Here is an 11,519-nt window from a genome sequence, read left to right on the forward strand (position 1 = left end):
TTGTATAAAAGTATTGCATACTAGTCAAACTCGGTAAACTTAAAAAAAAAAGAATAAACAGGGATTGAGTATCACACAGTAAATTGATCATCGGTTGCGCAGTGTATCATTTGTGCAAGGGGGGGAGAGGAGAATAGAATATTTCCGTAACTATAATGAGCTTATACATGTAAAGAAACTACCGATATGTGTACTTAGCGTTAAGAATGGCTTTCTATCGAATTTTTATGTTTCCTTTTCTTGTCGAGACGAGAGTCTGTGCAGTGAGGCAGGCAAGTATGATCGAATATAGAAACGTGTGCCAATTAAGTGTACGTTTCAAATCAACTGTTATACAAAATCAAAATGAAATAGTCAAATGGTACCGTGTGATGTGTCTACGAACGTAGTACACGATTCTATATGAGCCTATACTTGCTTGTAACTTTGTATTAGGTAGGATCGCTGTTTGTAAGTTTCACACGTAATTTATCAGAAGGTGCAAGCGAGATTTTGTAGTCTTGTTGTTGACGATGAGAAATCAAACTTACCGTGGTTTCCTATGTTGCGGGGAAGAAGACGGCCTTAAAACAATTCCGATCGCAAGGGCAGAGAGGAAAAAAAAGAGAGAAAGATTTACTGCGTTGTTAAAGGATGGACAGTAAGGGCAAACGAAAATTAGGAGAGAGACACTCTCTATGGAGAGGGGACAGGGAATGGAAAAAGTAAAAGTATCGTTTTTCCTTGATAACTTAAAGAAAATATTTTGATACCTCCAGATTTGCACAAGTCGAGTGTCATTCATTACCGCTTGAATAAGATTATTTTTACTGAATGCAGCTCAAAAAATGAACGGTAACAACTTAATATAAATTATGCGAGGTGTGTAAAGAGCTCTAAGAACTGTGTGAATGTGTGGATCACAAAGAAAAGAATAATAAATATATGTTTAAAACTTAACGGTGACGTCATTCATTTGTACGATGTTTTAATTATTAATGGGAGTTCAAATGCATGGTTTTATGTTCTAAATATTATTAAATTTGCATTCCTTACGTTTTTCATACATATAATTCATCCATAAATACATAAAAATTCGAAATTTAATAATCGATAACAAAGTTTACTGTCGGCCATTTTTTTTAAATACGCGCCAATTTTTCCGTTAGCCCGCCAGTCGCCATCTTGCCTGCCGGCGAACGTTATACTGCGTTGTACTTTGTCGTGAAAAATTTGTGGATTTTTCTAGAAAATGAATAGAAAACAGTAGAATTTTGCTCGTTTCGTGTACTTTGTGCATCCCGGAGCATGTACAAATGAAGGTAGCTATAATCTTTACCGCGAAGTGAAGGAATTTCGTCATACGTGCGCCCGGCATCGCAAGTACTTCCCTCCCTGCAATCTACACGCATTTTACTCGATCTATTGGACGAAAGACGGTGATAATGAGCAGACCAGAGTGAAGGAGGATAAGAAATGGACAGGACGGGAACATTTCGGTAATAATTTTTTGTCTAATCTTTTCCGTATTCGATATTATTGCATGCAATGTATGAGAATCACTGTCCGGGTATAGTTCAAACTTTTCCGCCGCGTTCATCCACACAGCGCCGCTGTTCAGCATCGCATTTGATGTTTGAACTTGGTAGCTGGATCGCATATTAATCTCGAAATCGAACGCATATTAATGTTATTCGTGCAACAATAGTGATTACAGTGCTAATGGAATGTCCTGAAGGGAAGATTGAAGATGGATTACGGGGTATGTACGAGGTACTACGGCCAACGGCTGTTCGTCAGATGTTTCCAAGCTTCCCAGAGGTTCGTTGAATCAGTAAGTAACAATACAATCTCTAAAAATAATTAGCCATACGAGAGTACTCTGCCTTTTGCTGAGTACTCTCTTCCATGCGTCGTTTGTCGTGTGCTGTTTCAAGTGACACCATAAAATCGTGATTAACAATCAAATGGAAGTAAGTAAAGATAAAACATATACGATCTTTGAATTCGAGAATCATTTATATTCTTTACACAATTCATTTGAAACCAAATACACTTCATTATGATACATCTATTTGCAAAGATAAGTTTTTATCTTTGTCATCGTTTATAATACATTTTTTACATATCAAATTGGGTGGGAGAACAATAAGACTAATGCCGTTCATTAAGGGAGAACTAGCTTTCCTATTATCCGTTTTAGGATACAACTATTTTAAATATTCATCTATACCAGTTCTAAGCGAAATTTCATTTCGTATTTATAATAAACTCTGGACACAGCTCCATCTGGCCCTTATCAGGCAGCCAAATGTCTGATACCGTTGCTTTAACGAAAAAAGCGCAGGGAAATTTGTAAATCTCGATTAGTCACGTGACTCAAGAAAAAACCGTTTGCTCGATAATGTTAAATACTTGATACCTGGGATCCGGGATAACAATTGGCATTATGCGCCAGTGAACAACAGAACTAATACAGTGCGTCATCGTCTTTGCTTATAAGACACTTTGAATGAGAGGAAAGGAAAGGAAATTGAGACGAATATCAAAGTAGAATTGCGTAAAGCTTTCGTGGATTAACTCGTTTCGGTATTCGAAGGCCGACGGGATTTTTTGGTGCATTTTCACACCGTTTCCCATTGGTTACGGGTGTTCTTTCTCCTCGCATCAGAATCGCACGCAGGTATATAACAGATTGTTAGACGTTTCGCTGTTTTCTGTTCCTCGTATTTATCCAAGTGTTCGATTTAATTAAATACACGGTTATTCATCGTTTACTATGGTGTATGTGAATGGAAAATGTCCCGAGTGTAATCAAGTGCTAGGCAGATGGTAATAATTGCAGGACTTGAATGAAATTGTTTAAATTTTCAATTCATTATAGAATAACTAACATTTTATAATTGTTATCTTGTCTGTTGAGGGAACTGTTATGAAATGCATTGTATTAAGTGTCTTTTATGCCGTATGCTTGCTTGTAAATAAAATATTTTCTTAGGAGTAGGGAAAAGTTTCTGTCGAACAAATCATTTATTCTGTTGTGATAGATTTGAAGAAGTTGAAATCAAATTTATATAAAACGTATTTCCTCTTCTACGTTCTATTTATCCTATTTCCAGTTTCTTAAAACTGATATTCCCAACTTTTATATTCTACGTTCTACACTCTACTTTTCACCCTTACTGTACATGTAAAACTGGGTCATTTGTGCCCGGGCAAAATCGACCCGCGGAGGAATATTTGTTTATGTAAAAGAGTCGTTTACACAGATTTATTCCCATTTCTCTACGTCGTAAAAGATTGATTGGTACCATTCGAATAAATTCTTTTAATCTTTAGATATAAAGAAAAAAAACGCGTTGAACACAGACGCGCCTCATTTACATGTATATATAATTAGAAGAGACAATTACACAGTATCTGTGATCGTTCAGAGCTTTTATTAATCGATCAAAAATGAATATAAAAAATTCACGCGACACAAGAACTGACTGATTTAATGTACAAAAGTTCATTTAACAATTTTCATTTATACAAGTCGACAATTTCATTCAAGTCCTGTGGTACCATATTGTTACGTTCCGAGGTTACGCAAGGCTTGTTTGAGGTAAACGATACCCGGAGTAATTCCTCGTGTGATGATCTTTATTGCCGCCCCTTCGTCTTTTTACATTCACTCCTTGACTCATCGTTCGTCATTAATTGGCATGAAGAATATTTTCGTTCGATCGGTGTGTGTGCTTCTTGTTCCAGCAAAATATGATTTGGATACTTTCGATTGTTAGGTAGAAAATGACCTCAATTAATAGCGATGCCAACTTCAAGGAAGAAACAAAGTTCAAAGTCGCCGAAGAATTTGACACGTATACTCTGCTCGACGAGGACGATGAAAATGAGAATTTCGATATGGTGCTCTTGAGCGTGCCTCCAGGATGGCCTCACAATAAAGCGAGACTTATCTGTAAGGCTTGTCTTGAGCTCATGGACGAAACGATAAATGGTGACGGTAAAAGAATTATTAGATAAGGAACTCGTAAGTCGTACTAGTCCCACACACTCGTGAATGTTAGACTGCAAGGTTACTTTGGTTATATGGACTTCCTGACGATTCGACAGTTTGGTAATATTACTATTAGACACTTGAGAAACAGCTGATGTTTTAAGGTTTCTATAGACAGAGACACGAGCTATTCCTCCCTTTTTTCGTTCCTCTAATACAATAATAAAATCAATGTAGATCTAGTTACTCTCGACACTCCTCGACATAATAGTATGATAGTGCTTTCAAAATGCCTGTTCAACACAAAACTAGAAGAAAATCAAAACGTCGAGGTATTATTGTCGTTTATTTAGAATAATTCCTATCAATTCCATCGCCCCCCAGAGATTTAGACTACAGACGTATATAGTTAAGACAATCTAAATCAATATCGTTTTCGCTTCAGATCTCGAGGCCAACCAGTTGACGCCTACTCATGTTGTAGACAATGATAAAGTTAACGAAATAGTAAACATGCAACCAGAATACGACGAAACGATAGACGAAAGGCTGCCAGAGACGGTGACGTTGCTCAAAACACCAGATGGAGGGAAATTGTACTTGATAGGCACGGCACATTTTAGTGTCGAAAGCCAGAATGACGTTGCAACGGTAAATAGATCATATCTCGTCGTCTGACAATGTATGGAAAAACAGTTTTCGTTTAAAGTCGCTCGGTTAGACATTCGATAGGTGTACAACTAAATTCGTAGCTCTACGTATCGTCGTTTTTTAAAGATCATTCGAGCTGTACAGCCTCACGTAGTCGCGGTCGAACTGTGTAGACACAGAGTGCAAATCATGCAGTTTAACGAGGAAGCTCTCTATGAGAATGCGGCGAATTTCGATTTTCGTAAGTTCTATTCTCGAACGAGAGTAATTAGGAGAACAAATTAGAACGATCTAGGGCCAACTGTTGTTTCCAATCCTTTTTTTTTTGTAGATACTGTAGTAGATATGCTGAGAGAATTCGGGTTGTACAAGGGACTCATGCATATTGTGTTGAGCCGAAAGGTAGCCGATATCGTGAAGCAATTAGGAATGCCACCGGGTGGCGAGTTCCGCACCGCGTTTGAAGAGGTAAATCGGTCGTCGTTTCATTCAACTCATTCGCATCATACGTGAATATAGTATAAAGAATGTACAAAATTTCATATAAAATTATGATCGTTCGGTTCAATATTAAAAAAAAATGATGCTAATGGGTTAAGGAACTGCACAAGGATTAATCGTGAATTGTTCAGGCGAAAAAGGTTCCCAATTGTATGATTCATTTGGCGGATCGTTCGATCGACATAACTTTCCAACGTACGTTGTGTCAACTGACTTGGTGGGAAATTATAAAACTCCTGTGGATGGTAGTACGACTGGACGCTCGTATCAGTAAGGAGGACGTGGAGAGGTTCAAAGGGAAACATCTGATAGCCGAAATGGTCACGAAGTTGAAGGAAGAATTCCCGTCTATAGAAAGAACGTTTATCAGGGAAAGAGATGTGTACCTAGCGTACTCTCTTCAAGTGTCCACGCAACGGGCTATACTAAAACCAGACGTCACTGAACCGTTGAGAATCGTCGCAGTCGTTGGTATAGGGCACGTTACTGGGATCACGGAACTTTGGGGAAACGTGAAGACCGATGACATAAGGCCTATCATGCGGTATTTTAGTTGTCCTAGCTTTCTCGCTATCCTCTTGTAGCATACCGTTGTGACGATCATTCGTAAACCTTATGCTTCCAAGAATTTGTTCTCAATTGAAAAGACCAATTGGTACGACGGTATGATACACGTGGATATCCATCGTAAAGGTAAATCTTCGACGAGTATCGACTTATTTTGGTTGTAGAGTGCCTCCTCAAGCGTGGTCGACCAAGATATTGAAATATACGATTAAAGCTTCGTTGCTGGGAGTGATTCTTTACATGGGATATAGATTCATACCGTTGCCTAAAAGCAGCGCGTTGCAAACGATGAGATCGTCGATCGTGGGTCTGTTGGACGTCAGTGGTCGAAATTAAACTAGAACAGCTAAGAGGACTGTTAGAACACGCGCACGAGGCGACAAAAGCAAAACAATCGTTTACTTTATTTCACGCTGCTCAATTCTGAAAAGAATCTTTTGGATCTGTTCGGCTGAACTGTGAAAAGAGTGATCATGGATGCGAATGCCGACGAGTACGAGCACGATGTGCCCGACGTGATGTACGTGGCGTGCAACATTCCAGGTCCCGGCATCGATCTGGACGAATTCGAGTCGGAGTACAGCGTAGGCTGTTCATGCACGGCTCGGTGCGACTCTGATCGTTGCTCGTGTACGCGCGCCACTCCAAATTATATCGATGGACTGATAGTAGACAAGGAGAAACCTTCAGGGCCTATAATGGAGTGTAACTCTCGTTGCACCTGTGACAGCGGTTGCGGTAATAGAGTGATACAAAACGGTCCGTTGAACTGTCTAGTTGTGCGAGAAGTCGGTGGTAAAGGGCTCGGTTTGTTCACTAGTAAATCAATCAGAAAGAGTCGATTCATTTGCGAGTACGCTGGCGAGGTGATAGGCTTGAGGGAAGCCAGGCGTAGAGTAGAGGCGAATAAGAACAGCACGAATTACGTGTTGGTGGTTACCGAGCATGTCGGGGATCGAGCGTTAGTCACGTGCATAGATCCGAAACAGTTTGGTAATATCGGTCGCTACGCGAATCACAGCTGCGAGCCGAATGCTAATCTCGTACCGATCAGGGTCGAGGGCTCGGTACCTCGATTATGTTTGTTCGCATCCAGAGATATAGGAATCGGGGAAGAAATAACTTTTAACTACGCTGGCGGAGTTAATTCCGTCCATAATCCGAGTGTTACACGTTGTCTTTGTGGTTCCAATAACTGTTCCGGTTATTTGCCTCATAATTCTATTTAAAAGCTGTTCAGCCCTCTTTTAATAGAAATTGCTCGAGGGCCTTAAGTGTATGATATTAACGGAATAACTAACTGATTATAGCTAAATTGTACATACGACACATAATGTGGGATGGGTTTCTTTTTATTCATTAGTTTCATTAATTTGTGTTTTAACTAGAAATTTACGGTGCCAATTGTATAGAAATATATTTTTTTTTTTTTTGCCTTGGGACGGAGTGTCGAGCTTTCCTGTTCATGTGTTCGTTTATGTCGACATTAGGATAAACGATTGATACTTTTATGATCATAGCCGTTATGATGCCGACAGTGAACTAACAAAAGTAACGGAAAAACAATTATTATTATTATTATTACAACTAATGTTAATAAAGACGTAAAAGAAGCATTTATATACATCACGGTGGAAACGACTTGAAATAAAAGCAGGGTAAACTATTGAATATTTGACATGAAAACAATAAAAAGTACTCTGTAATAATTAATACATGGCTCATCAACAATGATACAATATTATTTAACATTAAACGTTGTATACGTATCAAACAATTTTTATAGTTATTAACGATGTCTTATACGTGTGTTGTATACGTACACCAAGTATATTGTATACACATGTATAAAATTAAATAATAATAATATCAGCAATTTTTAAACGTCCACTCGACGATGTAAACGAGTTTAATTCTATCGGGGCGAGGGATTCTATGCAAACAATCGAGTGGTATGTAGAAAAGAAAGATCTGTTATCAATTTTGTACAAATGTCTTCCATTTTATTGGAACGTACATTCACTACGTTCGAGGAAAAGTGTGATTGTACTTTTAGAGCAGTTTCCGTCGTCGTCTACAATTATTTCTTCCGGAATCGTACGGAATACTAAAGCGATATTTCTCTTTTGTTAAACAGTGATGAACATCTTTGGCATTTCTGTCGCGATAACTACGTTAATCTTGTATTTGAAAAACTGTACATTGCCTGAACGTCAACAAGTAAACTTAAGCAACGAGCGCGTTAATTGACAAGCTAATAATCTCGTTGGTCTATTTCCCGTTCCTACTTAAATTTTAACCGGATTTCGTAGCGCATTCGGATTCCTGTGACTCGTTGCAGTATCTCCAACGCAACCACGCGACCCTCATTCGGTCCCAAACATTTTCCAACGAGTCCATCGCCGGTCTCACGTCTAGCAACGCGAACGTGTACTTCTCGTCGATCGCACCACCGTCGTAGTAATCTATAACGTACCGCACGTCCTTTCCGCATCTGTCCACGATCCAGTCGTGACGGTCAAACGGTAGCTCGTATCTAAAAAAAATGAAACAGTTTCATAGATTCCCTCGACACAGATTAAGCCCGAGCATTGTACAAGCTAGAATTAATTTACCCCATCCAGTATCGAATGCGTGCACGTGGCGAGTACTGTTTCGCTTTGCCACCAAAGCTTCGCAATTTCGGAGTGCCGCATTCCCTCGCGTGAAGTGCCTCCCATTTCAATACTTCTTGCCAAGCCTGCTCGTTATTTGCATTGTGAATCTTAATAATATCGTCCATGTCCTTCGGGTTGATGTCATCGTTCTTCCAACGCCAGCCTTTCCTTAACATCGCGTTCCAGAACATCTGCTGGGATGGATAAACCCAGAATGGCTCTTCTCCCTGTGCTTTCGGTATCGAAGACACTTGTCTGTCTGTTGGCAGTGGGAATGGCTGATCCGGTGCCGGTTGCTGATTAGCTGGTGGCATCTGCGATTTCATTTAGACCATAACGAATCTGCCCAAGATTTAAGCGTATGATTTATGAAAAATGTATTAACCATGTTGTTGTATACGTATCAAACAATTTTTATAGTTATTAACGATGTCTTATACGTGTGTTGTATACGTACACCAAGTATATTGTATACACATGTATAAAATTAAATAATAATAATATCAGCAATTTTTAAACGTCCACTCGACGATGTAAACGAGTTTAATTCTATCGGGGCGAGGGATTCTATGCAAACAATCGAAATATAGAAAAGAAAGATCTGTTATCAATTTTGTACAAATGTCTTCCATTTTATTGGAACGTACATTCACTACGTTCGAGGAAAAGTGTGATTGTACTTTTAGAGCAGTTTCCGTCGTCGTCTACAATTATTTCTTCCGGAATCGTACGGAATACTAAAGCGATATTTCTCTTTTGTTAAACAGTGATGAACATCTTTGGCATTTCTGTCGCGATAACTACGTTAATCTTGTATTTGAAAAACTGTACATTGCCTGAACGTCAACAAGTAAACTTAAGCAACGAGCGCGTTAATTGACAAGCTAATAATCTCGTTGGTCTATTTCCCGTTCCTACTTAAATTTTAACCGGATTTCGTAGCGCATTCGGATTCCTGTGACTCGTTGCAGTATCTCCAACGCAACCACGCGACCCTCATTCGGTCCCAAACATTTTCCAACGAGTCCATCGCCGGTCTCACGTCTAGCAACGCGAACGTGTACTTCTCGTCGATCGCACCACCGTCGTAGTAATCTATAACGTACCGCACGTCCTTTCCGCATCTGTCCACGATCCAGTCGTGACGGTCAAACGGTAGCTCGTATCTAAAAAAAATGAAACAGTTTCATAGATTCCCTCGACACAGATTAAGCCCGAGCATTGTACAAGCTAGAATTAATTTACCCCATCCAGTATCGAATGCGTGCACGTGGCGAGTACTGTTTCGCTTTGCCACCAAAGCTTCGCAATTTCGGAGTGCCGCATTCCCTCGCGTGAAGTGCCTCCCATTTCAATACTTCTTGCCAAGCCTGCTCGTTATTTGCATTGTGAATCTTAATAATATCGTCCATGTCCTTCGGGTTGATGTCATCGTTCTTCCAACGCCAGCCTTTCCTTAACATCGCGTTCCAGAACATCTGCTGGGATGGATAAACCCAGAATGGCTCTTCTCCCTGTGCTTTCGGTATCGAAGACACTTGTCTGTCTGTTGGCAGTGGGAATGGCTGATCCGGTGCCGGTTGCTGATTAGCTGGTGGCATCTGCGATTTCATTTAGACCATAACGAATCTGCCCAAGATTTAAGCGTATGATTTATGAAAAATGTATTAACCATGTTGAGGGGATTGATGTCCTCAGCAGCCATATTGTTAATTGGACACTCGTTGGAGTACAGAGGTATTTGTTTCTCCGGGGCAGGTTTATGCATTGGACATTCTGGTGGTGGCTCCCCATTAGGTTTATGCATCCCATGGTGACGATGCTTGGGTATCTCTTGCTGTTGTGGAGACATAATCACGTCCGCTGCTGAGACAGCAGAGTTCACTACGTTACCCATTTTATTATCAAGCTCTGCAACAAGAGTTTCGACGTGATACCTCGGTGTTTTCATTCATGAACACGGAATTAACAAATATGAAACGCAATAACCTATGGATTATGCAATAACCCACATTGTTTCTTCGTTTCGATTTTATCGACGTGAAAACGTATTCGCGCGCGAAATATATGTTCAATTGGGAAATTATGGAAAAATGGGAACAATTGAAAACGTTTAAACACTCACGGGCAGTTGTTAACGTACGATATCGTTGTCAGTAGTCACAGTGTTAGTACGGGTCTGTCTTCTTGGCAATGGCAATACTGCTACTGCTGTCTGTCAGCTTCGGAAAACGCTTTGACAAATAATTATTCTAGTGTTAAACATTAAACGATAATTAGAGATAACGAGAAGAATTGAAACATCTCGATTCCGAATCCTTCTCTTGGTGCGTCGGCCGTCATCGACAGTCCTTCAGTCCCTCTCTTTCTTTCATCGACTCTGTCAGTCTCTATATATAGAGATATCACGTTATCACAGACTGGGTATATTCTTCTATACCTCGTCTATGGTATTCCTGTTTCTGACCTTTGACATAAAAGTTTGGTAGTCTTTAATATTATAATTAAGTTAGTATTTAATATTAATAAGCCAACGTTCCCGTCGGCGGCCTTTTTTGTAGTTCTCGCCGTCTGACGGCTCTTTAATTCATAGCTTGATAGAAAATTGTGTATGTACCACCAGTTGTACATGCCGCCCCATGGGACAGTCTTCTATGTACCACCATGTACCACCATGTACCACCAGTGGTACATGCCGGCGGGGACGTGTTAAAGACTTATAACTTTGCAATAAATAATTACCCACGGGTGAAATTTTCATTGTTGGAAGCAGAAAGGCTCCTTCTTTAAAATGTGTTCGGCCGATCGCGATCAGATTCCCAGTTCTGGAGGTATAGTCGTGTGAAAACGAACGTAATTTTTTCGACGCGGTTGATGTTATCCTTCCCGCACTTTGACCGACTGACGAGTCTAGACACTCAGCTGATGCGCCTAAGTAGGTCACTGACCTGTTCCTAAACTTTGGTAGCCTGTATCTTAGGAACGAATTGAGATATCACGATAAATAAAAAATTATTTCTTTTGTCTTGACTTCCTCTACAGTGAGAAGTTCAATTAACAGTTTAAGGATGTATTGGCTATACAGTTAATCCCAAAAGTTTATGTACCTTAGAAAAACGCATTTCCTATAATTAAAAAGAAATCAGACGTCGGAAGAATAATGC

The 11,519-nt window shown here is 39.8% G+C and overlaps 4 protein-coding genes across 11 annotated transcripts; 2 read left to right on the forward strand and 2 right to left on the reverse strand.

The window, feature by feature from the left end:
• Nucleotides 1-1,208: 1,208 nt before the first annotated feature.
• Nucleotides 1,209-6,053, forward strand: LOC108632804 (traB domain-containing protein). 8 transcript variants are annotated; one of them, XM_018037611.2, is made up of 8 exons: nucleotides 1,209-1,478; nucleotides 1,688-1,813; nucleotides 3,765-3,985; nucleotides 4,425-4,630; nucleotides 4,757-4,871; nucleotides 4,962-5,098; nucleotides 5,263-5,675; nucleotides 5,863-6,053. In XM_018037611.2, the coding sequence occupies exons 3-8, from the start codon at nucleotides 3,772-3,774 to the stop codon at nucleotides 6,032-6,034; spliced, it is 1,257 nt and encodes a 418-aa protein (XP_017893100.1). In that variant the 5' UTR covers nucleotides 1,209-1,478; nucleotides 1,688-1,813; nucleotides 3,765-3,771; the 3' UTR covers nucleotides 6,035-6,053. The 8 variants fall into 8 exon arrangements, with proteins under 8 accessions (XP_017893100.1, XP_017893098.1, XP_017893101.1 ...); XM_018037609.2 differs by lacking the exons at nucleotides 1,209-1,478; nucleotides 1,688-1,813 and adding an exon at nucleotides 2,335-2,662; XM_018037612.2 differs by lacking the exons at nucleotides 1,209-1,478; nucleotides 1,688-1,813 and adding an exon at nucleotides 2,677-2,811.
• A 97-nt stretch (nucleotides 6,054-6,150) lies between these two features.
• LOC108632805 (putative histone-lysine N-methyltransferase set-23) lies at nucleotides 6,151-7,602 on the forward strand. The gene has a single exon (XM_018037618.2). It carries the CDS (start codon nucleotides 6,172-6,174, stop codon nucleotides 6,925-6,927), a length of 756 nt encoding a protein of 251 aa, XP_017893107.1. The 5' UTR covers nucleotides 6,151-6,171; the 3' UTR covers nucleotides 6,928-7,602.
• Nucleotides 7,603-7,677: 75 nt separating this feature from the next.
• On the reverse strand, nucleotides 7,678-8,701 carry LOC108632806 (Cytochrome c heme lyase). The gene is made up of 2 exons (XM_018037619.2): nucleotides 8,314-8,701; nucleotides 7,678-8,234 (listed from the first exon to the last, which is right to left on the reverse strand). The coding sequence occupies exons 1-2, from the start codon at nucleotides 8,679-8,681 to the stop codon at nucleotides 7,994-7,996; spliced, it is 609 nt and encodes a 202-aa protein (XP_017893108.2). The 5' UTR covers nucleotides 8,682-8,701; the 3' UTR covers nucleotides 7,678-7,993.
• A 261-nt stretch (nucleotides 8,702-8,962) lies between these two features.
• On the reverse strand, nucleotides 8,963-10,739 carry Cchl (Cytochrome c heme lyase). Its single transcript, XM_018037620.2, has 4 exons — nucleotides 10,481-10,739; nucleotides 10,028-10,266; nucleotides 9,601-9,956; nucleotides 8,963-9,521 (listed from the first exon to the last, which is right to left on the reverse strand). Exons 2-4 carry the CDS (start codon nucleotides 10,250-10,252, stop codon nucleotides 9,281-9,283), a joined length of 822 nt encoding a protein of 273 aa, XP_017893109.1. The 5' UTR covers nucleotides 10,253-10,266; nucleotides 10,481-10,739; the 3' UTR covers nucleotides 8,963-9,280.
• Nucleotides 10,740-11,519: the final 780 nt, after the last annotated feature.

The sequence above is a fragment of the Ceratina calcarata genome, unplaced genomic scaffold, assembly GCF_001652005.2.
Source record: "Ceratina calcarata isolate Rehan_Ccalc_2016 unplaced genomic scaffold, ASM165200v1 scaffold175.2, whole genome shotgun sequence".
Lineage (NCBI taxonomy): Eukaryota > Metazoa > Arthropoda > Insecta > Hymenoptera > Apidae > Ceratina > Ceratina calcarata.